Source organism: Candoia aspera, chromosome 4, assembly GCF_035149785.1.
Source record: "Candoia aspera isolate rCanAsp1 chromosome 4, rCanAsp1.hap2, whole genome shotgun sequence".
NCBI lineage: Eukaryota > Metazoa > Chordata > Lepidosauria > Squamata > Boidae > Candoia > Candoia aspera.
The window spans coordinates 72,987,269-73,011,918 of record NC_086156.1 but is presented as its reverse complement, the minus strand read 5'-3'; the positions used below and the strand labels follow the sequence as shown (position 1 = coordinate 73,011,918).

Here is a 24,650-nt window from a genome sequence, read left to right as displayed (position 1 = left end):
TGTGCAGAACCCCAACCATCCTCAAGGGCAAGAGGGCTGCTTTCAAGTTTCAGTTATGTAGGAGGTTTTGCTGCCCCTGTGAGGAAGGACCAAACTATCAGATCACTAAAGATACTTTGTAAAAGAAAGGTTGAATTCTCCCCCCCACCCCCAAAAGCCAAGTGAAAAAAAGCTGAAATACTTAACAATTTATTCCCATTAACCTAATTCCCATGAGTCACAAATCATGTGAAAACCCTAACTTTCTTCTAGGTTAACATTTGTTAAGAAGTAGAAATTGTTAAAAATGAAAACTGTTACATTACCTTGATCAAATTTTATTGGATTTTTCCACATTTTCCTATGCAACCATAGCATCAAAGTTTGCTAACAGAAAAAGCACCTGTCCCTTGTAAGTTGAAGCCATCTTCCCCCCAATTGCTAAGGTGCCAGAATCCAGGTATCAGCTGAAACAAAACCAGTATTTGTCCTAGAAACAAGCTTGCATCAACTTGCAGCAGTGCTAGGCCTTTCTGAAAAAGGGAGGCTGTGTATAAATAAAGAGTAGGATCTTAAGAAGATGGGGGAAATCACCATAATACCTCAACGAAGGGTGGCTTGGCAGTCCTCCTTTAAGCAGAAGTGATTCAAGACATCTGCAATGGTTCATTTGGACAATTAACACCTCTGAACTTTCAAACACTATGCTATGAGTAAAAGGAGAGACTTTTGCTCTTTGGACAGTAGGTGATGCCATCCAGAAAATAAAGAGCAACGCACAGGCCCAAGTGGGAAGAGGACAGGGTGGGGTGGGGTCAGGTGGGACAGGGTCAAAAGGGGCAATGTGGCAAAATCATCTGCCAATCCAATGTTTTTTTTTATTTTTTGGAAAGTGCATGAAACTCCCCTCCCTTTCAAGATTAAGGAATAACAGAGGCAAAGACACTCATTGTACCCATGAAATCTTCAGAGCAGACGCTCAAGATGGCAACGTTTCCGGATTCCAGGTTGCAGCCCTGTTGACTTTGGACAGGGCAGTGAACCATGGATGGAAAGAAGGAAAAATGAGATGTAGGAATACAAGGGTTGACTTGTTATAAGTGGAGAAGATGGCCTGTTTGGCCCACAGTGGTGACAAGTGTAGGGCAGTAGGCATCCTTTAGGATCTGAATAGCAATCTGGGGCAAAAGTGGCCCTAGTTCACCTTCTTACACCACTCTCCCCAAAACAGCCCACTCTAACCCAAGGTATCAGGCAAATCTACCCCAAAAGACACTTCAAAGCAAAACATGTGCTCCAACAGAATGTGGGGAGAAGGTACTGATGTCCCAACGGAGAGGCTTCCTTCTGTAGCACCGAAATCCAAAAAAGGAACAATAGAAGCCTGATGGACAGCAATGGCGCCTGTCATGACAGCAGGATCCCTGTGAAGTGGAAAAGGAAAGAATGAAGGACAGCAATCCTTTAGCGAAGAACCAAGTACATTGCTCAGAATCTTTACATGATTCTCAGTAAATCTGAAGGTTGAGGAAGGATGACCTAGAAAATATATTTAGGTAACTAAAGCCAGAAAGAGCTTTAGATTCTGAGTTTATGAAACCATTTGTGTTTAATGCAGGGGCTTACATTACACCCAAATCCACAGCAATGGTAGGTTCTTCAGTTTCTGAAGAATTGCAGTTTCTTTTTCAGTATTCTACCCTGCCTTGGCCAAACTCAAAAATGTGTGCATTTTGAAAAAAACGCTTGTATCCCTTGAATTTGAATGTAGTGATATAATTATACCTACCTCCCCCTGCCTTATTGGTTTTATCAACACGCCTGTGACAGAGTTCTGAAGAACTCCAAAACTTGCACAGAAAATGTATGGTGGAATTTGATGGTCTTCTTTATTCCCAGCAAGGCTGCCTTTGCTTTTTGTACAGTGACAAAGACAACATTCTTGTAAAATACTGGTTCTTCTTACAGTACAGAGGAACAACATACTGTACATTGCTTTACTTATTTGGAGAGACGTGGCCTGCCCACCCACCCATGGCCTCCTTTGAACTACTCACCACCACTGAATCTATAAGCCCAGGCACTAACCTTTTGGTAAGGGCAGCAGGCCCAGCCACCCCGCTTGGCCTTGCAGCAGGTCTGGCCCTCGCGACAGTAGTGCTGTTCGCCACACAAGACATCTTGTCTAGAGACAGCAGCTTGTGAGGAAGTCAGCTGGCCCCCTGCGGCAGCAACGGGGCCGAGCCTGTGCTGTTTCTCACAAGTCTGGGCTGCCACGTTGCAGGTATAGCCAGAGGGGCAACAGTGTTGGTGATCCTCACAGCAAACTGCCTGCAGAAAGTGAGAGAAGAGGCACAGCTTGGTTCTGGCCCTGCCCCAGTCACAGGATTCAACAGGAGAAAGGGTATCCAGATTAATATTAACACACACACACACAAGAAAGATTTTGATATAAAAATATGCCTTCTTACCCCAGCAGGGACAACGCAACACACCAAGTCCAATGGTGGAATGTTTTAAAGGTCCTAAATAAAACTATTTTTGTTATGCCTCCACTGTGCTTAAAATAAACCTTTGTCCAAAAGGCAGAAACACCCCCTTTATCCCTTATCTCTCCCCTTTCTGTGTTAAGCTTAAAATGTCTGAATTAGGACATGGGATGGGAGAAAGAAAAAGAAAGCAGCTGAAAGCTCTTGGGGCTGATGGATGGCGCTTCTCTCGAGGAGACCCTCTGCGCATCTCCAGAGACAGTCCTGGTTGTTTGGCTGACGAGGAAAGTCTTAGCTCGCCTTCCAGACCCAAGTCACAACTATGAGGGGAATGTGGAAAGGTGCCTTTAGGACTGCAGGGGGTTAAATGAAGGGCCAACCTGGCAGAGAAGCAAGTATAGAAGCTTTTATTAGGTGCACAAGGCAGCCCACTGCAAATATTGGCATTTCTTTTCATAAGCTCTCAAGCCTGTAACAATCTCAAAAACCTAGCAGAGGACTGAAACTTCAACGCCTCGTACCTCCCTGTGCCTAGAAAAAGAAATCGTAGTAGAGGCAAGCTAGCTTTTTCCAGCACAGTGTTTCTATTGTACCTGTGAAGATGATCTGTCTGTGGAGGGAGGGAGGTGGGATCAAAAAAGCCAATATGGTGGCCATGAATACATGACTGGAGTGCCACCCCTTTTTTACCTGTGGCTGCCATCTTGGCTTTTTTAGACACCATCCCCCCGGATGTCCTTGTCCATGGGCCCACCCTAGGCAGTATGTGTGACTGTGCTCTGCAAGCAGCCCAATTTCAGCTATGTAAACAACCCTTTGCTCCCTTCCTTGTCAAGACTCTGCTTCTCCTGGCCCTTTGCCACTGCTGCCGTTCCTGCACCATTTTCAGCATTTCACCCCGATGGCTGCTCCTGCCCTATTTTCGAGTGCCTGGTTTAAGCATTGCAATATAATGGTGTGGTTTAGATGCTGGCCTAGAAACCGGAGACTCTGAGTTCCAGTCCCACCTTAGGCATGAAAGCCGGCTGGGTGACTCCAGGCCAGTCGCTCTCTCTCAGCCTGACCCACCTTACAGGGTTGTTGTTATGGGGAAAATAGGAGACAGGAATATTAGGTATGTTTACTGCCTTGTAATATACAGGTAGTCCTCATTTAATGACCATTTGTTCAGCGACCATTCAAAGTTATGGCAGTGCTGAACGAAGGGACTTACAACCAGTCCCCGAAATTAATGACTGTTGCAGTACCATGGTCACATGATAAAAATTCGGGTGCTTGGCAGCCCACCTGCAGTTACGACTGCAGGGGCGCTTCAACTTCCCTCACCTGCCTATCTTCCCCATCTATGCCCCTTTGGCCACCCTGCACTTCCTGGTCCTCTTGGCCTTGCTGCCCTGGGCTCACTGGTTCTGCCACCCCTACCAGCTTTGCCGGCCCCAGCTGACGTTTGCTGTCTTCTTCCTCCTGCTGCTAAGGCGCGCCCAGTATGGCCCTTCGTGAAGCAGCTATCAGCAGCAGAAGCATGAAGATGGCAAAGGTCAGATGGGGCAGTGGAGCGCAGAGCGGCACTGGGCTCAGAGTGCAGGGTGGCAAGCGTGACTGTGGCTGGGACTGGGCTGGGGTGGCTGAGGCTTCCAGGGGCAACTGCGGCTTCGCACTGTGGCTCAGGGGCTTCTTGCAGCCCCAGAGCCACAGTGCACCAAGAAGCCCCTGAACTGCAGCATGGCAAGCAGTCCCACAGCCGTGCGAACCTGGGGCTGCTTGCCACCCCACCAAGCAGGGTGCAAGGCAGCCCAAACGGCAGAGATGGGGTGGGGAGGAATAGGCAGTTGAGGGGAGTTGAAGGGGAGGCAGTCCTTTACCTTGGAAGAACCCAGGCTTGGGGCTGGGAGGGACCAAGCCCAGAAAGGCTTGGATTGGGGTGGGTCCTTGGCTAACGATCAGTGGAATTCAGTTAACAATGGAAACAGGGAGTGCTGGGACTGCCATCGCTAAGTGATGCAATCATATGACACTGTGCTTTATGACTGCATCACTTAGGAACAGAAATTCCAGTCCCAATTACCGTCATAACTTAAGGACTACCTGTATTAAAAAAGGTGAGATAACAACAACACCCAGTTTGTCCTGATTAAAAGCGGTGCTGCGATCCCATGGTATTTGTAATCTTTCGCAGTAGCAGGCATGGTATTGTTTCTACATACTGTATCAGGTGGCACCTGAACATGAAGGAAGTGGGAAATTATGCTTGCACTCACACTGGGCAGCTGGCAACAGCTCCAAGCACCAGACAGACTCTGGCAGCAGGTCTGCCCCTCCTCACAGCTGGCACTGCCATTGCAGAGAATGCCATCCTTTTGCAATATCTTGGCAAGCAGTTTGGGTGCCCAAGGCAGAGAGTGCTTTGATTCTTCACAGCTGCCTCTGGCTGGATCGAAAATGTAGCCATTGGGACAGCAATGCAAGTGGTCTGAGCAGCAGACTGCCTGCAGGGAACACAGAAAGTTGAAAAAAAGCCAGTGCAAGCAGAATTCAAAGGTCAAACGGTGCCATGAAAATTGCTTACATGAGCTTGTTGTATAACACTGCCTTTCTTTTTAAAGAAAGCTAAAGCTTCCTTCAAAGAAATAGCCAGCAAGGTGTCAATCAGTCAGTCCTAATCTAGTGAGTTGGCTTGTTTTCAGGTGCCACTTTCAACAAAGATTGAAATGATTCAATGTGCTCTTTACAAAACGTTTTCCTGCCATCTCAAACTGCCAGGACAGAGCAGCTAAACATCTGCAAAGGAATAGGGACAGGGTATGAAATATACGAAAGGAAGAGCAGCAACGAATGCATCAGTGGATAGCTTACTTCACTTTCGTCTTGTTTTTAGAAGCTGAGATAAATCTAGTAATAGATTTGCAATGGCTATCCTGATTTTCATCCAGTTGCCTCTTCAAGCAAAAGCTTTCCCCAACCTAGTGGCTTCTGTATGTGATGGCCTACAAATCCCATCATTCCCAGCCAGCACAGCACAGCCCTTCACAGACAAAGATTCCATGGATGGGAACCTTTTATTTCTTGGCCAAGTTTTTTGCATCTGCAAAACTGCTTGGGAGCCTTGTTCACTTTTTGTACTGCCCAGATGATCCACAGAAAACAGACTGATTTGAAGGGACAGGAAGTTGCTGCTGAAGGCAGCATGGCTGATGGGAGAAATGGTGATATTTTGTTATACCTTCCTGCCTCCCAGCAACCTTGCTAAAGATCACTGGGAGAACCTACAAATGCGTGTGACCCCAAAGGCTGGAAAGATTGACCTCTGTCAGCATATACAGTACCAGCATCAATCCCCCATATTGATATTTTTAAATCGACCATTACAAGGCTCTAGTCTTGTGTCTGATTATGACTTTACCTCAAGCCTTCCTCTCACCAAGCTTTCCCAAGTCTACTTACTTTTGGGAAAGGGCAACAGCCCCAATCACCAGAGGGCAGTTTGCAGCAGGTCTCCTCATCTTTGCAGCTGCTGAAGTTGTCACACTTCACCGTCTCTTGCCTTGCCAGAATGGGAGTCACTGAGAGCCCCTGGGAAGGGTCCCCACTTCTGATGCAGGAGCTGTGCGTTATGTTACAGGTATAACCCTGAGGACAACAGTGTGCTTGGTCTTGGCAACAAACTGCCTATGGGAAAGAAACAGCTATGCTGAACCAAAAGTCCCAACACCAACTGTTATTGAAATTGTTCTGTGGAAGAGTAACACTACAGGTAGACCTTGCTTAACAACTGCCCTGTTTAGTGACTGTTTGAAGTTATGACAGTGCTGAAAAACTAACTTTATGACCAGTCCTCGCATTTATGATTGTCACAGTGTCCTGCAGTCACACGATCACCATTTGCATGCTTCACAACTGGCTTCTGACAACCAGAGTCAATGGAGAAGCCAGCAGTAAAATAGCAAGTCACAGTAACATGTCTTGCTTAATGACCCAAGCTTTAACGATCAAATGGGAAGTGACTTCTTAAGTCCGTCACGGTCACGTTTTGCTTAGAAACTGCATCACTTAGCATCAGAGTTGCCAGTAACTGTGTTTGTTAAGCAAGGACTACCTGTACCAGCCTTTCTACATGGGCAAAATATTCACCTATGTATCCCTTCCTCAATTGTGCCCCACAACATCTACAATACTGGCCATGGGTGTTTCTCACGGTAAAAGTTCTTTCTTGTACTGTATTTGGAACATGAGATCCATTACCAGCTACTGACAGTGAGATTGCACAGGAGAGTGACTTGGGCTCCTGAGACTAACTATCAAAACCCCATTACATCAGGATGCTCCAGCGACTTGAGGGGTGGGAATTACATTGCAAAACACACGGAGGGTATCAGGTTGGGGAAGGCTGAGCTAGTTGACTAATTTACCAATGGCAGGCTTTCATTTTAGCTAATCATGGCAGATCTTCCAGAGTATTGGCATCATCCGTGACTTCCAGCCCAGCGTAACGGCATGACGCCAGGCCGTCCCAAATTCCCCCGAAGCAGGCATGCAAATATATTCTTCCTCTGAGACTCCATGGATGGCTGATTAAATCAACCACCTGTCCATGAAGTAAAACCAACTGTTAGTGCCTCACGTGTGCCCTGCCTTGAAACACTCAACTTACCTGAAATAGGGGGCAGCATGCCCAGACTCCCAGACACAGGCAGCACGTTTGCCCATCTGCACAGCTAAGTCGGTCATTGCACTTTACACCCCTGCTTGAAAGGAGGCTGCCAACAACTGCTGCTGTCTTTTCCACCCAAGGGACACGATCCCCGCCCTTTAGGCAACTGCCTGATGTGAATGACAGATATAGCCACTGGGGCAGCAGTGGGTGTGGTCCTGACAGCAAATGGTCTGGCAGGAGAGAGGGAGGTCGGATCAAGGGCTGAAAGCCATCAGTGGCCTTCTGGACCAGAGGAAGGAATGCCTGCCCTGGATTAAAGAGGAAAACCAAAGGCCCTCAACTGCATCTTAAGACCACTTCTGATTGGAGGCCCAAACTGATGACACCCCCATTTTTTGTCCCCAGTTGCAGGAAGCCAAAGAGTATGGAAAAGCACAAGTAAAGACATTTTTTTTTCTTCCAGAGCCATCCCTATTAAGAGCCTGCAGCCCGTGTGCAACCTGCCAATTCTGCCCCCCCAAAGCCTCCAGGATGCATATCAAATTGCCGGCGTTTAGGATTTTAAAAAATAACAGCTAAAATAGGTGCATTTGCTCTTTGATTGCTCCCAGCTTCAGCCTCCAGATCTCACAACGCATCAAAGAAAGGACTGAAATATGCCCACTGGTGACGTAACTTCACGTCCTCAAGAGCCTTTGGTGGCCTAAACGCCATGTTTTAAAAAGTGTGGCTCCCAGTTATGAAAAGGTTGCCTGTCTTTTTAATAAACCTGGGCATTTCAGGTAAGCAACTGTAAAACTCTATCTGGCCAGTACTAGAGTCAACTAACTCTGCTGCCCCACCCCTTCCTTTCCTGCATCTATTTCTCGGACTGAGCAAATGCCAGGAAGCACCTGGCAGGAAACCAAGCAATTTGATATTCCCTCTCCTCCCCACAGAAGGGTTAAATAAGCTTAGGTCTCCTCTCACCTGTGTCAATGGGCAGCACCCCCAAGCACCCGTTACAAGGCGACAAGAAGTCTGGCCATCTGGGCAAGCTGTGTAGGGATCACACTGCACCGCTGTGCCTGTGGAGGCTGCTGTGGAGCTTGTGTCTAGTTTTGAGGCTGCTGTGGAGTTTGTGTCTATTTTCGGCACCAAAGGGATGCTCTGACCATCTTTCAGACAGGTGCCCTCTGCCAGGTTGCACTGGTAACCCTTTGGACAACAGTTGATATGGTCTGAGCAGCACACAGCCTGGGACGGAACAAAAGACAGTCAGACCATCATGGAGCTCTATGCCCAAAGAGGAGGTAGGAGGCTGTTCCTTTATTGCACATCTGTCTGGCCAGTAGTGCCAATTCCAACTGGCACATGCTTTTCAGAGTCTCAGCTGAAAGATCCTTTCAAATAGCAAATGCCAGGATGGAAGCTGATGTTGCCTATCTGCAGAGTATGTGCTTAGTTCCTCTAAGACCACCAGGAATCTCTCCCTACCACCACCCCAAGAATGCCCCCCCCCCAAGCTTCCAGGCCAGCTAACCATGTTTTCTGGCAAATATATTTTCTCTTACCTCAACCAATGGGCAGCACCCCCAGGAATCTGAGGTGGTCTTGCAGCAAGTATTCCAATCTGGGCATGTGAACTTTGCATCACATTGTATATCGCGAGCTGTAGGATGAGAAGTAAGTTATTATGTTCAAAGAAGAACACGAAGCCTTCTCAACCCCCAGCCCCCTCTCTTAAGCAACTGACAGATAGACCAGCTTTCCCCAATTTGGTACCTTCCAGATTGGTTACATTATTACTTCCAGAACTGTCAACCAAGATGCTGGCTGTGGGTTCTGTGAATTCTGCCCAACAACTCCTGAAATTTTGGGATTTACTACCTAACTCCTCTGAGGGCCATCACACCATGAAAGTTGATGTAAAAAAAAAACCCCTCTCTCTCCCTCTCAATGCTAAAGGCACTATCTCTCCACAGCCTCAGCTGTACAAAATCTAGAGCTTATGCATGTGGGAAGGAGAAGGAAAGTTACCATCAGTTAAGGGTTGTGCCTGGAAAAGAAAACTGCTCTTGCACTTATGGAGGGAACTACCCCAAGTGCTCAGCTTGGGAAAGGAGAATATGAGGTGAAGCCCTAAACTACTAGTATTAGGAACAGCCACCCTCACATATGTACAAGCACACTCACTATCAGACTTATGCATGTAAAATGTATCCAAATTTGGCAATAAGCAAACATTAAAATATGTTCGTTAGCAGTGACAGTTTCTCAGTGAATGTTGATTTCTACAGAGTCTGAAGCAAAGTACTATAAAGTGCCTCTAATGTGCTTAATTTGATTTTTTTACTGCTAACACATACATTATTCTCCTGCTGGTGAGTGTTGAACAGAAACCAGAAATTGTGCAAGTCATAGGTGTCCCAGTCTCTACCACACTAAGGCTTGGTGAACAATGCTTCTGGTTTCCAGTATTTCTACAGATACTGCTCAGAAGAGCAAACTTTTGCAATCTTTAAAGCTCTTAATTTCCTTTGGAAGGAAGTATACATGCTTTCTCAGAAAGATAGATTCTGCCCCTCATGCCACATTCTACAGTCTTCTGCACCTGTGGAGAAAGCATCTTGCCATAGCCATAAGAAGAATCTTCCTGGACTGGATCTACCAGCCATCTAGTTCAACATCTCGTTTCCCTCAGTGGCTGACTAGAACATTACGGGGAGTCCCAAATGGGCTATGAGGGCAGGGCAAGGAAGCAGCTGCTTTGGGCACTGAATTGGCACAAGTCCCCACACACTACCCAATCAGCCACCATCTGGAATAGCAACTAATCCAGAATCTAAAACATCTGGGAAATAGTTTTCTTTCAAGCAAAAGAAGAAACAAATCCTAAACCAATTAACAGTAAGGAAACAAATTATAACACACTGATGTCCTAAACTAACAGGGATTATTTGTAAAATGCTGAACAGCGGTAATCACTTCTCAGGACAATAGATTTGCCTTCGTAGCAATCTGGATGTTTTTTGGCTCAACTTCTTTCCCCCCCTCAGGTTTCTCCTCAGGGCCTTGGACTGCCCTTCTTCTCCCTTGCTCAACAGAGCTCATGCCATTTCTTTCCAAGAGTCCAGCATACAATCTTCTTTTAAGAGTTAGCTCTGCATTGTCAGTCCTCTCTATCCATGCGAAGCTTCTCCTGGCATCCTTGTTTTACACGAGGCACTTCCTTTCAGCCAGTGAACTGTCACCGCACTTAGTCATCTCACCTGTCTGGAGGCCTACAGAGAGGTGGGTGATGGGCCATGACCACTGGGGGGTCATGGTGCATATGGAATGCTTCAGGTCACACTGAGTGCCCTGAGGGCAACAGTGAAGGTGGTCGCTGCAGCACACAGCCTAGTAAGAAAAGGAAAGGAAAAGCTGAGTGTACAGACAGCAGATCCAGTAAGCAACTGCCTGCACCTACCAAGCTCAGCCGATGGGAGAAAAAGCTTGAGCCAGAGTGACCCATTCTTTGGTTAAGGACAGCGTGGCTTATTTAATTAGCAGGCTAATAACTTAGGTCTCCTGATGAGGCATAAGTTTATTTGGAGTCTGCATCTCAGACCTGAAGACACCAAAACAACCTTATTACCTTCCAGATGGAATTTAATGCAGTTAAATAAAAAAAGATGCAGTTAAATAAAAAAATAAATAATTTCAGAATGGTATGAGATTAAGCATTCTCGTATAAGAGCAAGGGGTGGGGTGGAGAAGGCTACAAAAATGTTGGAAAGTGTTGGCCATCTAAAACACCCCCTAATTCTAATTGTTTGGGTCCTGATGCCTGAAAACAATGTTTCAAATTATTTACTTTTGTGGTTGGCAATCAAAATATAGCAAACATAAAATGCAATCACAGTCAAAGTAAACATGCAAAGAAGGCAGAACCAGAAGAGAAAGCCAGATCGCCAGAACTAAAAGCAATTTTAACGGACCATCACAACTCAACCTAACACCCATGAAAACACATTATTCATGGCAGAGTACAGTAATTCATTAAAAATACCAGCAAAAGGTGTGGGAGAAAAAACAAGGCAGAAAACCTTTAATGATGTCATGCTACCGAATATTCCTTGGCCAAAGGGCCACCCTTAAAAGGCCCTCTGGCCTCTTTCCTACCTTCCCAACCTTCAGTACCAAGGAAACTCTTGGGACAAAGTGTTGAGATCACCATCTGAAGGTAATTGGCATCAAGCAAAATTTCCTAGTAGCTGAGGCCATTCCAGTTTTCTCAAAGAAAGTCCAGTGGCACAGTAGGGTGCAGATGGGGCCAAGGACTTCCAAAGAAGCTGAGACATGGAATTCCCTAACATCGTTCACTCCCACCAGACCACCAGGAGCAGGGACAGGTGCCCTGATTAAACAGTGCAGGCACTCTGTGCCATTTGCCCTTTCAGCAAAATCTGTCCTAGTGACACATATAGCAGCGTCCACCTGGTACGGCTGTGTGTCAACAAAGACAGGATGGCAGATGTGGTGTTGCGATGCAAGCCCTGCCCCTTCTGTAAGCACATACAAAAGGGTTTGGGGTTGCACTGTAATACCACATCTGTAATCTTGCCTTTTTTTTAACCCCCACCACACCCCCACCACTGCAAATATCAATAGACACATAGGAAGCTCCTTCTGAGACTGGACTGCCAGGTCAGTAGTTGTGTAATCCTACGCCGTACTTACATTTTGTAAAAGGCAACAACCATATTGGCCAGTTGGGAGCAGGCAGCAAGTGGCAGCATCTGGACAGGTAGAGTGATTACCGGGACAGATGTTTTCCTGAGTCAGATCTGCAAGGTGAGCAAAGATTACCCTCTCAAGAGCTGAGATAAAAAGCCTCTGTGAAAGGGACGGGCAGTGGAATGGATTGCTCACTGACACCTTTGGCCAGCAGAGGGTGCTGAAGAGACAGCATCACCCCGCCTACCCAACCAGGCAACTACAGTGGATTAAACTCCCCTCCCGTCATGTACAACAGCACAGCTCCAATAAGCCCAGCTGTATTTCTCTACTCCGTACTTAACACCAGGGTTCGTTTCTTTGCTGGAAATTTCTTTGAAAGAGGCTGTTCCCCAGAACGTTCAAGGCACCGGGTCTGGACCAGATCACAAGTTGTGCCATGGGGACAGCAGTGAATCTTGTCTGCACAGCAGGATGCCTAGGGAAGAAGAAGGGGATTGGTGTGCCATCATTCCCCACCATTACTCTTCTCCCATAATGCTCAATGAACAGCTTTGTTACCAGCCTGCTATTTAAGCATTTTATTAATGAAAATGCCACACTGAAACATTAACAACCCCCCCAACGTTTACTGCATGTGGAACTGCAGTACCAACGGGAAGAGTTTGTTTTCAGTTCAGTGATTTCACATTGTCACTTGCTTTGTGATTACTTCTTTGAAGTTTGTGCATGCTTTATTTTAAGCAAACATGAGCCTGTAGGCCAACACAGATTCATTAAACAAAAAGTTATTTTTTAAAAAAAATCTGGAATTTTCTAAGCAGCAGGATAAAACATGTAGCACAGCAGGCTAGGTACAAAGTCACTTTCCTGAAAAACCCAGATACTATTACAAGCCTTCATTTGATTCTTCGTATTGTTTTTACAGATTGGCTCTGTTTAGCTTAGATTTATTATAACACTACCTGGTAACATAACGGGGAGAGAGGTAGAAATCTAACTTCATACAGTATTTTTAAAAAAACACATATACGAAGATCTCTAGTCTCTGCAGCTGTAAAGCCACATGCAAGAACTGCTAAAGATTTCCTTTGGTGGGACTCAGGCAAGCTGCGCAGAACTCCTGGTGAGCAGAAAATGTGATGCAAGAATGTGATTCAGCACTTCCTCGGCCTAGCAAAGCCCCAAATGAACTGTGCAACTGAAGAATCTTTTAAAATATTGGTAACGTTGAGCAAACTGAAGAATCCAAATGTTGGCCAGTTACAGGTAGTCCTAGCTTAATGACCATTCATTTAGTGACAGTTCAGACTTCCAGCTGGTCCTCACACTTACAACCATCACAGCGTCCCCATGGTCACATGATTGCAATTTGGGTGCTTGGCAACTGGTTTGCATTTACAACCATCGCAGAGTCCCGTAGTCACGTGACTGTCATTTTCAATCTCCCCGGCCGCCTTCCGGCAAGCAAAATCAATGGGAAACCGTGTGATCTGCTTAACAATCATCAAAAAAAGATTGTAAAATTCGGTTGGATTTGCTTTGCTTAGCAACCGAAACTCCAGTCCCAAATGTGGTTGTTAAGTGAGGACTACCTGTACTTTCTTTTACATTTTAGGAAAGTCAGTGCAGAATTGTGAAGTCTTCAGAAGACAATGTTTTATGATGCAGTACAAAGGTGGACAAGTTCTGAGGGATCATGGATCTTGGGGGGGGTGGGGTGCAGGAGGCCATCCAATAAATCAACGGCAGGGGGTGACTGGAATGTGTTGTTTCAGGGTGCATGCTTGAAGGAAGAAGGGTAAAAACGGGATTGGGATTCCTTTGAGAGGCTCACCTACCATTCTCAACCTAATAACCCCCATCCCCAATCCTGGAAAGCACGAAAAATCATGTTACTGGAATTTGGTCACCAATTATCTGTAGGTTTGTAGGCCAAAAGACCAAAATGAAACTGAATGTTCCACCTGGGTTTAGCCTTCACAAAAGGTTCTACTAAATGTGGTCCTGGGTGATCAAGAGGTGCCCTTAGATGTAAGTCTTTTGAAGCTGCTTGCTCCACAAGCAATTATTGACTCCTAAGGTCAGCAGTCTGGAATCCCTGGACCGATGGACAGGAGAGTCACCTCAGTCACCTCTTCACTTTTTTAAAAACTGAAGAGCCATTCTTTACCTCTGTCGCATGAAAAGCACCTTAACCTTCACTTGCCCGTACTCTGAGTTCCCGTACCTCTGGCATTGGGCAACATCCCCAGGATCCATCAGCCATCAAACAACAAGTGGAGTCATTTGGGCATTCCCATTCACTATCTGGGCACTGGACAGCAGTGACTATGGCAGCAGAGGTTAAACCTGGAGAGCAAAATAAGAAAAAAAATGGAAGTGACATCTCAAGTTTGAAGGCCTGGAAATTTAAAGTCTCAGTTTCTCTCTCCTGCATAAAAATGGGCACTTGATTTGTCTACATCACTAAGTTCCTCTGACAAGAAAACACCAGATTCTCTTTTCAAACCAAAAGCAGCTTAAAATAAAGCTCCTGGCAGTATGACACATGGAGAGCCAAATGTACTGGGTGAAACTAGGCCTTAAATGTCACTCAAGTTAATTTACATTTAATTAAAATTAAATTTAATTAATAGGATTACTCTGCAAACGTGTATTTAATCATTCCTTCTTTGGTCACATTTATTATTACAACTGATAAAAACTCTGGAAAGTACCATCCCTAAGGCTCTGGGAGGATGCAATACGGCTCAGGTGTCTCAGGTTGTGCACCTCAGTCCCAAGCGCTAAGATGGCTTATGCTGAACCCTTTTGCTCAAAAAGGCAAAAGTTTTAGCCTATCTTATTTGCTTACACAGATGAGGCAAATATATCCCTCTAGAAAGGCACTGAATTGAGCTCCTTCTTGAAGTTACTGGGAGAGATTATTTTCCTTGTTGAAGTATTGTTACTGTTCCCTGCGACTCCAACTTGCCCCACCTTGTCCCCAAATACCTTCATTTTCTACGCAGACTCTTCCATCAGCGCTGCAGTGGGTGCCAAGGGGGCAGCAATGGTGGCCATCAGCACAAGAGGTGGCCTGGAGGTGAGAATAAAAGAGAGCATTCCTAATACCCAAAGCATTCAGAACAGTAGGTGGAGGAGAAAATAGAATTAACAATAAATGCCACCACACATCCATCCGTGCAGACTCAATTTTTTAGATTCAGCCCCTAAGAAGAAACTCTGCATCTCAGTGGAAGCTAGCAAATGGAGTACCACAACCTCTGAAGTTTGACTTCTCAAAAAGACATGCCAGTTACCAAGCCTGCCTATGAACTAGTTGGAGAGATACAATGGATGTGTGTGCTGTTTTGGCTTGCCCTAGTAAGGGTAGGGGAGTTAGATTAACTGTAGCCACTGTACATGTGCTCAGAAGGTTTTTTTCCTCTGTCTTCAGTAGTATTTACTCCATAGCTTTTTGCTAGGATTGCAAGCAACATGCCTCCAGGTTCTAGAACCACAGCCTTCTTTCTCTTCCCCTTGGTTTTCTTAGGCAACACATTTCTTTAAGAGCCACTCCAAACCTGGCACCTTCCAAATGCATTGGAACTATAATTCCCAAAATTTCCAACTAATATGGCCACGAGCCATGGGAATTCTGGGAAGTCACATATAAGATTATTTCACTAGAATAAGACCCTAACTAGGAAAACACTGTTGTGATGTCTTGGACAGCAGTACCACCAATAGACTTGAAAAGATGAAACTTATAGCACAGAGATCATATTTTGGTGGTATGTCTGCACAACTCAAAAACATTTCAACGTTATAGTTTTTCATTTCTTCTTAACCTCCACTTAGGAATCAAATCCAAATGGGAAAGAGATGGGAAATCTATGGTCTGCTAGAAAATGATGCTGTTTTGTTACTGCCTGCCCTCCCCAGCATGACCAATAATTAGGATATATAGGAGCAGTGATCCAACAATATCTAAGGAGCCCAGGATCCTCAGCTTTGTATTAGAATATTTATCCTAGCTTCTCCAATCTAACAATGCTGCAGACGTTAGGGACTCCAAATCCAACCTTCCCAGCTAGCTGGATCACTGGACACATTGACTGTAAAGGATAGTAACTGTAATCCACTATATCTGGAGGCCCCTGGAGTGGTAAAAGCTGCTTATTTTACCTGTTACATTTCAGTTCAGCACAAAACAAAGTAGGGTTGACATGTCGGCAAGAACAAGTTAGGCGGTATGGGGCAAATCAGTTAAACTTGCTCTGCTAAGCATCCCCAAATGTGAAGGGTGTTCTGATCCTTGCCAGCCCTCATCTCCCTTTTGGTTCCAAAGCTCACCTCCTCCCAGGGACAGCAGGCAAAGGTGGCATTCAGGCTGAGCTGACAGGAGTGTTTTGCTGGACATGTGTTGGCATCGGGACACACAACACCAGAGACCTCATTCCTGCTCTCTGGGGGCAACATGCGCAGGGATGCTCCTGTGAACTGTAAATAAAATGATGAGGCAAAACCCTGACAGGCAACATTGTTCCCCACCCCACAATACGTGATGCAAACTTCAAGGCCTAATATATTCTTTCCGGAAGTGGCAACAACTCTAAAGAAGCTGGATGCCCTGTAACAAAGCTGGCTACTAAAAAGCACTATTCAGTCATTTTTTCCTACATTGTTTTATTCATTCAATCAACGCTAGCTTTGCTAGTGGAAATGCTTCTGCCTTTTTAGGGAACAAATTTCTGCCCCATCCTCAGCAGAAGAGTAACATAACAACTGCTCCTACCTGAGGCTGGTTGCAACAGATATACTCATCTCCTCCAGGGACCTTGCAACATGTTGAAGATCCTTCACATGTTTGCCCATTGGGGCACCGCAAAGAAGAGGCTGTCCTGCTCCATACCAGGCAGACTATGAATTGTATCCACATCCTAGCCATGAACCTAGACAGGAGAATAATGCAAAAGGTGAGGTGCATCAGAACACTGCACTGCCGTGAAATGCTCAGCCCCAAAGGGAGAAACTCACTGAGCCCCTCATCACAAATCGGGAGCTGCTCCTGACCTGTGCAGAATTCTGACTTACAGTTTATTTAGTGACTCAGCAAGGAAGATCAGCTAAAGGAATCTCATGTGACAGTCATTAAAAGCAGGAGAGGATCATGTGGAAGAGCTTTGAGTATAAAGCCTAGGAAAACCTGATAACAGAGAGAAAATGTTACTGTACTTAGGAACATTCACGTGTCAGACAAGTAAGGAAGTGTTTAGAAGGAAACAGCAATCAATTTGATCATTTAATGTAATTTATATAAGTTGTGTATCGGGCCTGCCTGTTAGTACTATGCAACACTTTGGATCCATTCTAAAAAAGTGCTACTCTTGTGCACCCAAATGCTCCAAAGTATTTTTTGGAACTTAATCCAGAGCACAGCACAACTCTAGTATGTGTGTGTGTGTGTGTGTGTATACACATACATACATACCTATGTGTGCTCACTCTCTATCTCTCAATGACTCATATAAACAACCGTAAAGATATGCCTAGAAATGGATAAATACATTACGAAGGTCTATAGCTGACTCAACACTCTGCCCAAAGAAACCACACCCATCTCCAATTCTTCGTTCCCCTTATGTGAGAGACCATGATTCTAACCATCCCCTTCCAGGGCAGGTGGGGGGAGTTGTAGTCGAACACATGGGGAAGATATGAGACTGGAGAAGACTGGGACATCCTAATCCCAGCATCATAATCCCACCACTGACTTTCCCTACAAAGCCTTACATATCCAATCCAGGATCCTGCTGATTGGAAGAGCACACAAGCCCAAGTAATTTATACTCTGAAATTGTTATTACACCCAGAACGTCTTATAGTTTATGCTGAAAGTAAAAAATTACAATTCTCCATGGTTCCATTTATGCCCAGAATTTTAAATGAACAGATAATGTTTATTTTAGGAAGCCTAACATGCAAACTGACATACTAGCTGCCTAGGCTTAACACCTGTGCAGCACCCCACTTTTGACTTTTTCCATTCCGGTGTGGGCTGCATCCCAAGACCACAAAGTTAAGTTTCTCCCTCTGATTTAACTGAAGCTAGTCTACTGATCAATTGCTAATAAAAGTTATTGATTATGATACGGGACAAAATATTAAAATCATTACTATTAGAGCTATAAATTACTTTGCTTTACAAGTTATAGATCTAAGCATTTTCAGTTGGTGCAGAAGGCCAACTAAATCTCTGCTACAGAAATTTTAGCTATTTAGCTGTTTGTGAAAAAAGATCTGCAGGTTCACATACATACCAGACCTCATTACAAACACTGATATGGAAAAAATGATCCAAGCCAACCCGACTTGTCCTTATTGTGAATTAAGTAAGCCGAGTTGCACTACTGACATATATTTACTGCATGCTTCATAATATATTACAGTGTATGTGTTGTATAAAAAAACTATGTATCTGGCTCACTCTGAAATTAAAAGTCTTCAAGAGCTGCCCCATGGAGTAGTAAGAATAATCCAGCCACAGAATATTGTCCTCAGAGTGACAAAGGGAACTGAAACAAAGAGGATGCCTGTGCACGTATGTGCTGACAATTCAGAAACATTTATTCATGACAGTGGTGAAACTGGTTACCAGTTCCTTCTTTCCATTCCCTTATTCTCTCATACCATCTGATAGTCGTAAATGAATTCCAAGTACAGTAAGTACTTTAGTTAAAATACATGTGCATGTAACTATCCCAAATCCTACGTTCACAACACTAGAGACTGTGAACATTAGCACTTCAATGGAGAATCACTCTTGGCCAAAAAATAAACTGACCCCAAGTAGGGGGCTGAAGAATGCTAAAGGCATGTACTCCCCACTCCCATACAGATGCTTACACAGTTTCTCAAACAATACTGCACACATTCTTCAATCGCAATCACATATGCACACAAAATTCACAGCCCTTCCTCCTCAGCTAACCCACAAAGATCAACTGAGGAGGAACCATTCCCTCTGTCCCAACAATAAGAAAACTTCCTTTTTTCACTGCCCCAATCTCAGAGCTACAGTTTTTCAGAGATAAGCCCTTTCCCCTCTCAGGGTGCTAAGAAGGCCCGGAGAAGAAGCTGAGTTTGTCAAATGGGGAACTGTACCAGCTTGTGAACCAGAGATTCCCATGCAACCCACAATTGTTTATATACAGCTTGTGGCTACAAATAGAAGCACTGGGATCCTGCACTGAAAAACAGTCACTGCAAGAAGGGAAGTTATTCAATAGCATGTTGCACAAGATTAGAGCAAGGTTGGGAAAAGGAAAGAGAGGAATGTCAGATTCATTGAAAAACTGATGCACTTGAGCACTGAGTTTCCCTTCCTCAGTTATGGGCTTGGCAACTCCATCCTGAAAAACAAAAGCATGACAGGAGCCTTTTCCAAACCCAGTCTCTCCCAGCAGCCATCTGGTCTGAAACATGGGTCTGCCTACCTGCAGCACTGTGAGCAAGTGATGCTCACCCCTGCAAGCCAGCTTCAATGAGAAAAGGGGAGATACATTTGTGCTCTGGGACAACTGGAGCAGTTGCTCCTTCCCCTAGTCAGACAGAGGCTACAATTCCCAGCAGGCATCAAGTGACTGTAAATAAGAAAAGCAAGGCAGAAATTCATTTGGAAAACTAGGAACAGCGTTTATTAATCCAGGACCCATGAGGGGTGCTGATTTGCCCTCTTGCTGATTGCTTCTGAAGTCCATGCTCCACACAGCTTTCTTTCTCTCTCTCTCTCTCCTGACCCTCCACCTCCCACCAAATTTTGGTGAACACCAAAGTCAGGGAGAAGGCAGGCTGTCCGCTCGTCAAGGGCCAGCAAATATCATTGGGAGAAGTACCTGTGAGATATTTAGTTAGATATTTCATAGAGCAACTTGCAGGTAGAGCTGTATATTAAAGAACCACAACATTTCCAAATGATGATGATGATAGGCTAATCTAAATGTGAATCTGCCCAGTTGTACACATATGTGCATCTCACACAGCAGACCCATCCAAACCCTACAAATTACTCCCATCCGAGGCTCAGCAGGAAAAGCAGAACAGGCTGCATCTCTTAAAAGCACTAGGCGGCTAATCCCTTTGGACAGAAGACTCGGGCCTGGCAGTCCACCCCACAGACCTAACTCCTCGTAAGAATTGTTTAACAGCATTTTCGGCTGCCTTGTGATCTTCAAAGCTCAAGGGTAGTCCACAGCTTAGGGGAAGGCCCTCAACTCTGGCCTCAGGTATTTGCAGGAGGCGACTGGATCGAGATCTGTTAGAGCCAAATTCTGACTCTAAGGAGATCCCGCAAGGAGATGACGAAGGATTATTCCTGGCCCCAATCCTCCCATCAACTCTGGGGGAGAGACGGGGGCAGAGAAAGGCGACGCCGAAAGAACGCGAGAATGGAGAGGCAGAAACCCGTCAGCCTCCCATTTTGCCTCCCACAGAGCCAGGCAGCAAGAACTATAAGTGATCCCCCAACTTTGGCTGTTTACCCCCGACATCATGCACCCCGAAGCACCGACCTCCGAACACAGGCTAACGGAGCAGCCCACCACCGCGAACGTCGATGGGAGTCTTCGCGCTTCGCCAAAGCGCTGCGCCAGAAAACTCACCTTTGACACCCGCGCTTCCGAAATCGGAATAGGAAAGCTCTGCAGGCGCTTCCTTGCAAGCAAGCAAAGCCTCGAGCCAGGCCACGCCCCTTTGAGTAGGTTTCAGCCGCTCGCCCTTCCTACTCCATTGTGATCGGCCCCTTTTCCTTCAGGAGGGCGTGGAGGCGAAGGCGAGACATCGCAGCCCTTTGTTTTGGATTGGTGAATTTGCTACCTAGTCCCACCTCCCCACCCAAATGTAGAATGCAAAGGATAGCATGAGAACGTATTGACCAAGATCCAAAACCTGTCGAGGTTCAAATAAGATTTCGGGCGCACGTGACAAGGTGGGAGGAGGGACTTACGCGGGGGTTGACTCAGCCCCGGAACTGGTTATATTGATCGAGCGGCTGCCAGGTGCAGCCCGGAAGTGGTAACCAAGAAGAGGGTACAGTACCTGAAGCCTCCGGTTGCAGCCCTCTCCCTGTCCAGGCATGTGAGGGCGATGCCTTGCTTGGGCCCATTCGAAGTCATGGCAGGGCGTTCAGCCTTTCGGGCACTTTAGGCAAAATAGCAAAGAAAGTACTGTAGGGGAGGAAAGGACTGTGGCACTGGGCTGTCGCTTGGGTTCACAGGGAATGTGGGAGTACTTCCCTGCTATTTCGACCCAATAGTTCCAGCCCTACAGTAGCTGGCGCGAACGTGGTCAAGCGTGCTCCATCTTTTAAACGTCTCTTCAGATGTGTTATGACCGCTTCCGTAATGTCCTAGCAAAGGAGACTATTGCCTACCCCAGAAGGGGCCATACAAATCTTTTAATTAATTAAACGAATATGAAGTAGCACCAGCATCATTCTGCTCCGTGATGTTCAACTTATGGTCAACTAAGATACCTAGGTCATTTAAACCTGCTGTTGCCCAAACAGGTCTCTATCCCAGTGTTTCTCTACCTCAGCAACTTGAAGATGTGTGGACTTCAACTTCCAGAATTCCTCAGTGCTGCAGGATTGTCTCCACTTACCTCTTGCTGATTTGGGGGTTTCCATTGATTGCAGAACAATCAGGTTTTGGTTGTTTTAACACACCACTTCCAGATTGCAGTTGTGTGCAAGTGTCAGACAATGGCCAGCAGCTGACATAGGGTATTCTCTGTATCAAGTAGGAGCCACTGAGAACATCTGAAATCATGGTTTTAAGTTAATATGTAACCATGCAATTATGAACCACTAGAGGGTGCATGAACATGCAATTTCAATTTTATTTCCAGTATTCAAAACTAGTGGAATATTTATCTGGGGTTTTATCCTGCAATAAGCCTGCTTCATTAACTTATAGGGAAAGACACAACAGCTAGACAGTGCCTTTTGGTTGATAATACTAGGCATTGCCCATTTGAATCCCCTTTAGTCGCTAGAGCAACCTGGAATATAGCACATAGTAGCTGCGTTCAGTGCCAAGACAACTCACTCTGCATAACAAACACTCTCTTCCAACAACCTAAGAGACGGCTTTATACATGGACTTCACCAGATGGACAACACCGAAATCAGATTGACTACATCCTTTGCAGCCAAAGGTGGCGGACATCTATACAGTCGGTAAAAACAAGACCTGGAGCTGACTGTAGTTCTGATCACGAACTTCTTATTGCACAATTTAGGATCAGACTAAAGAGATTAGGGAAGACCCACAGATCAGCTAGATATGAGCTCACTAATATTCCTAAGGAATATGCAGTGGAGGTGAAGAATCGATTTAAGGGACTGGACTTAGTAGGTAGGGTCCCGGAAGAACTCTGGACAGAAGTTTGCAACATTGTTCAGGAGGTGGCAACAAAATACATCCCAAAGAAAGAGAAAACCAAGAAGGCAAAATGGCTGTCTGCTGAGACACTAGAAGTAGCCCAAGAAAGAAGGAAAGCAAAAGGCAACAGTGATAGGGGGAGATATGCCCAATTAAATGCAAAATTCCAGAGGTTAGCCAGAAGAGATAAGGAATTATTTTTAAACAAGCAATGCGTGGAAGTGGAAGAAGACAATAGAATAGGAAGGACAAGAGACCTCTTCCAGAAAATTAGAAATATCAGAGGTAAATTCCAGGCCAAAATGGGTATGATCAAAAACAAAGATGGCAAGGACCTAACAGAAGAAGAAGAGATCAAGAAACGGTGGCAAGAATATACAGAAGACCTGTATAGGAAGGATAACAATATCAGGGATAGCTTTGACGGTGTGGTCAGTGAGCTAGAGCCAGACATCCTGAAGAGTGAGGTTGAATGGGCCTTAAAAAGCATTGCTAATAAGGCAGCAGGAGACGACGGCATCCCAGCTGAACTGTTCAAAATCTTGCAAGGTGATGCTGTCAAGGTAATGCATGCTATATGCCAGCAAATTTGGAAAACACAAGAATGGCCATCAGACTGGAAAAAATCAATTTATATCCCCATACCAAAAAAGGGAAACACTAAAGAATGTTCAAACTATCGAACAGTGGCACTCATTTCACATGCCAGTATGGTAATGCTCAAGATCCTGCAAGGTAGACTTCAGCAATTCATGGAGCGAGAATTGCCAGATGTACAAGCTGGGTTTAGAAAAGGCAGAGGAACTCGGGACCAAATTGCCAATATCCTCTGGATAATGGAAAAAGCCAGGGAGTTTCAGAAAAACATCTATTTCTGTTTTATTGACTATTCTAAAGCCTTTGACTGTGTGGACCATAACAAATTGTGGCACGTTCTTAGTGGTATGGGGATACCAAGTCATCTTGTCTGCCTCCTGAAGAACCTCTATAATGACCAAGTAGCAACAGTAAGAACAGACCATGGAACAACGGACTGGGTTAAGATTGGGAAAGGAGTACGGCAGGGTTGTATACTCTCACCCTACCTATTCAACTTGTATGCAGAACACATCATGCGACGTGCTGGGCTTGAGGAATCCAAGGCTGGAGTTAAAATCACTGGAAGAAACATTAACAATCTCAGATATGCAGATGATGCCACTTTGATGGCTGAAAGCGAAGAGGAACTGAGGAGCCTTATGATGAAGGTGAAAGAAGAAAGTGCAAAAGCTGGCTTGCAGCTAAACCTCAAAAAAACCAAGATTATGGCAACCAGCTTGATTGATAACTGGCAAATAGAGGGAGAAAATGTAGAAGCAGTGAAAGACTTTGTATTCCTAGGTGTGAAGATTAAGGAGATGCTGACTGCAGTCAGGAAATCCGAAGACGCTTAATCCTTGGGAGAAGAGGAATGGCAAATCTCGATAAAATAGTTAAGAGCAGAGACATCACACTGACAACAAAGGTCCGCATAGTTAAAGCAATGGTGTTCCCCATAGTAACATATGGCTGCGAGAGCTGGACCGTAAGGAAGGCTGAGAGAAGGAAGATAGATGCTTTTGAACTGTGGTGTTGGAGGAAAATTCTGAGAGTGCCTTGGACTGCAAGAAGATCAAACCAGTCCATCCTCCAGGAAAGAAAGCCAGACTGCTCACTTGAGGGAATGATATTAAAGGCAAAACTGAAATACTTTGGCCACATAATGAGAAGACAGGACACCCTGGAGAAGATGCTGATGCTAGGGAGAGTGGAGGGCAAAAGGAAGAGGGGCCGACCAAGGGTAAGATGGATGGATGATATTCTAGAGGTGACGGACTCGTCCCTGGGGGAGCTGGGGTTGCTGAGGACCGACAGGAAGCTCTGGCGTGGGCTGGTCCATGAAGTCACGAAGAGTCGGAAGCGACTGCATGAATAAACAAGATGTAGGAAAAAAAATTAAAAAGTCATACACCATTGGAAAGATGCATCAATATCCAATTCAGAGCACTGAATTACTAGTATGTACTTTTTGTCAACTTTTTAAACAAATGGGCAAGGAAAAGACTTTAGAATATCTTTGTCAAATTTTCCAGGTTGTTTTCTCTATGATAGAAGTTTCCAGGCCTTTTATTTATTTTCATTTAATATATGTACTGCTTTTACTTTTCAGTTCATGCATCTTATGTTGAGGGATGCTTTCGATAGATATGTTAAAATATTTTTATTTAACAACAATAAAGTATTAAAATCAGCACTATTAACATTCAAACCAATAGTAGCAAGCTTTGATCTTGATTTCCATTTACTCTCTACCTTTTAACCCTACACTTGATATTACAACAAACAATTTGGTATCAACTTTTTATTCTAGGGAGTTTTGCA

At 45.1% G+C, this 24,650-nt stretch overlaps 1 protein-coding gene across 1 annotated transcript; it reads right to left on the bottom strand.

The window, feature by feature from the left end:
- Positions 1-298: 298 nt before the first annotated feature.
- Positions 299-20,533, bottom strand: GRN (granulin precursor). The gene is given in 16 exon segments (XM_063300537.1): positions 299-1,403; positions 2,068-2,310; positions 4,727-4,954; positions 5,910-6,134; positions 7,117-7,295; positions 7,298-7,349; positions 8,089-8,355; positions 8,673-8,770; positions 10,371-10,500; positions 11,824-11,930; positions 12,160-12,298; positions 14,051-14,172; positions 14,818-14,902; positions 16,162-16,308; positions 16,604-16,760; positions 20,379-20,533. Coding segments are annotated over 15 exon segments (2,322 nt in total). The 5' UTR covers positions 16,757-16,760; positions 20,379-20,533; the 3' UTR covers positions 299-1,256.
- Between the last annotated feature and the right edge of the window lie 4,117 nt (positions 20,534-24,650).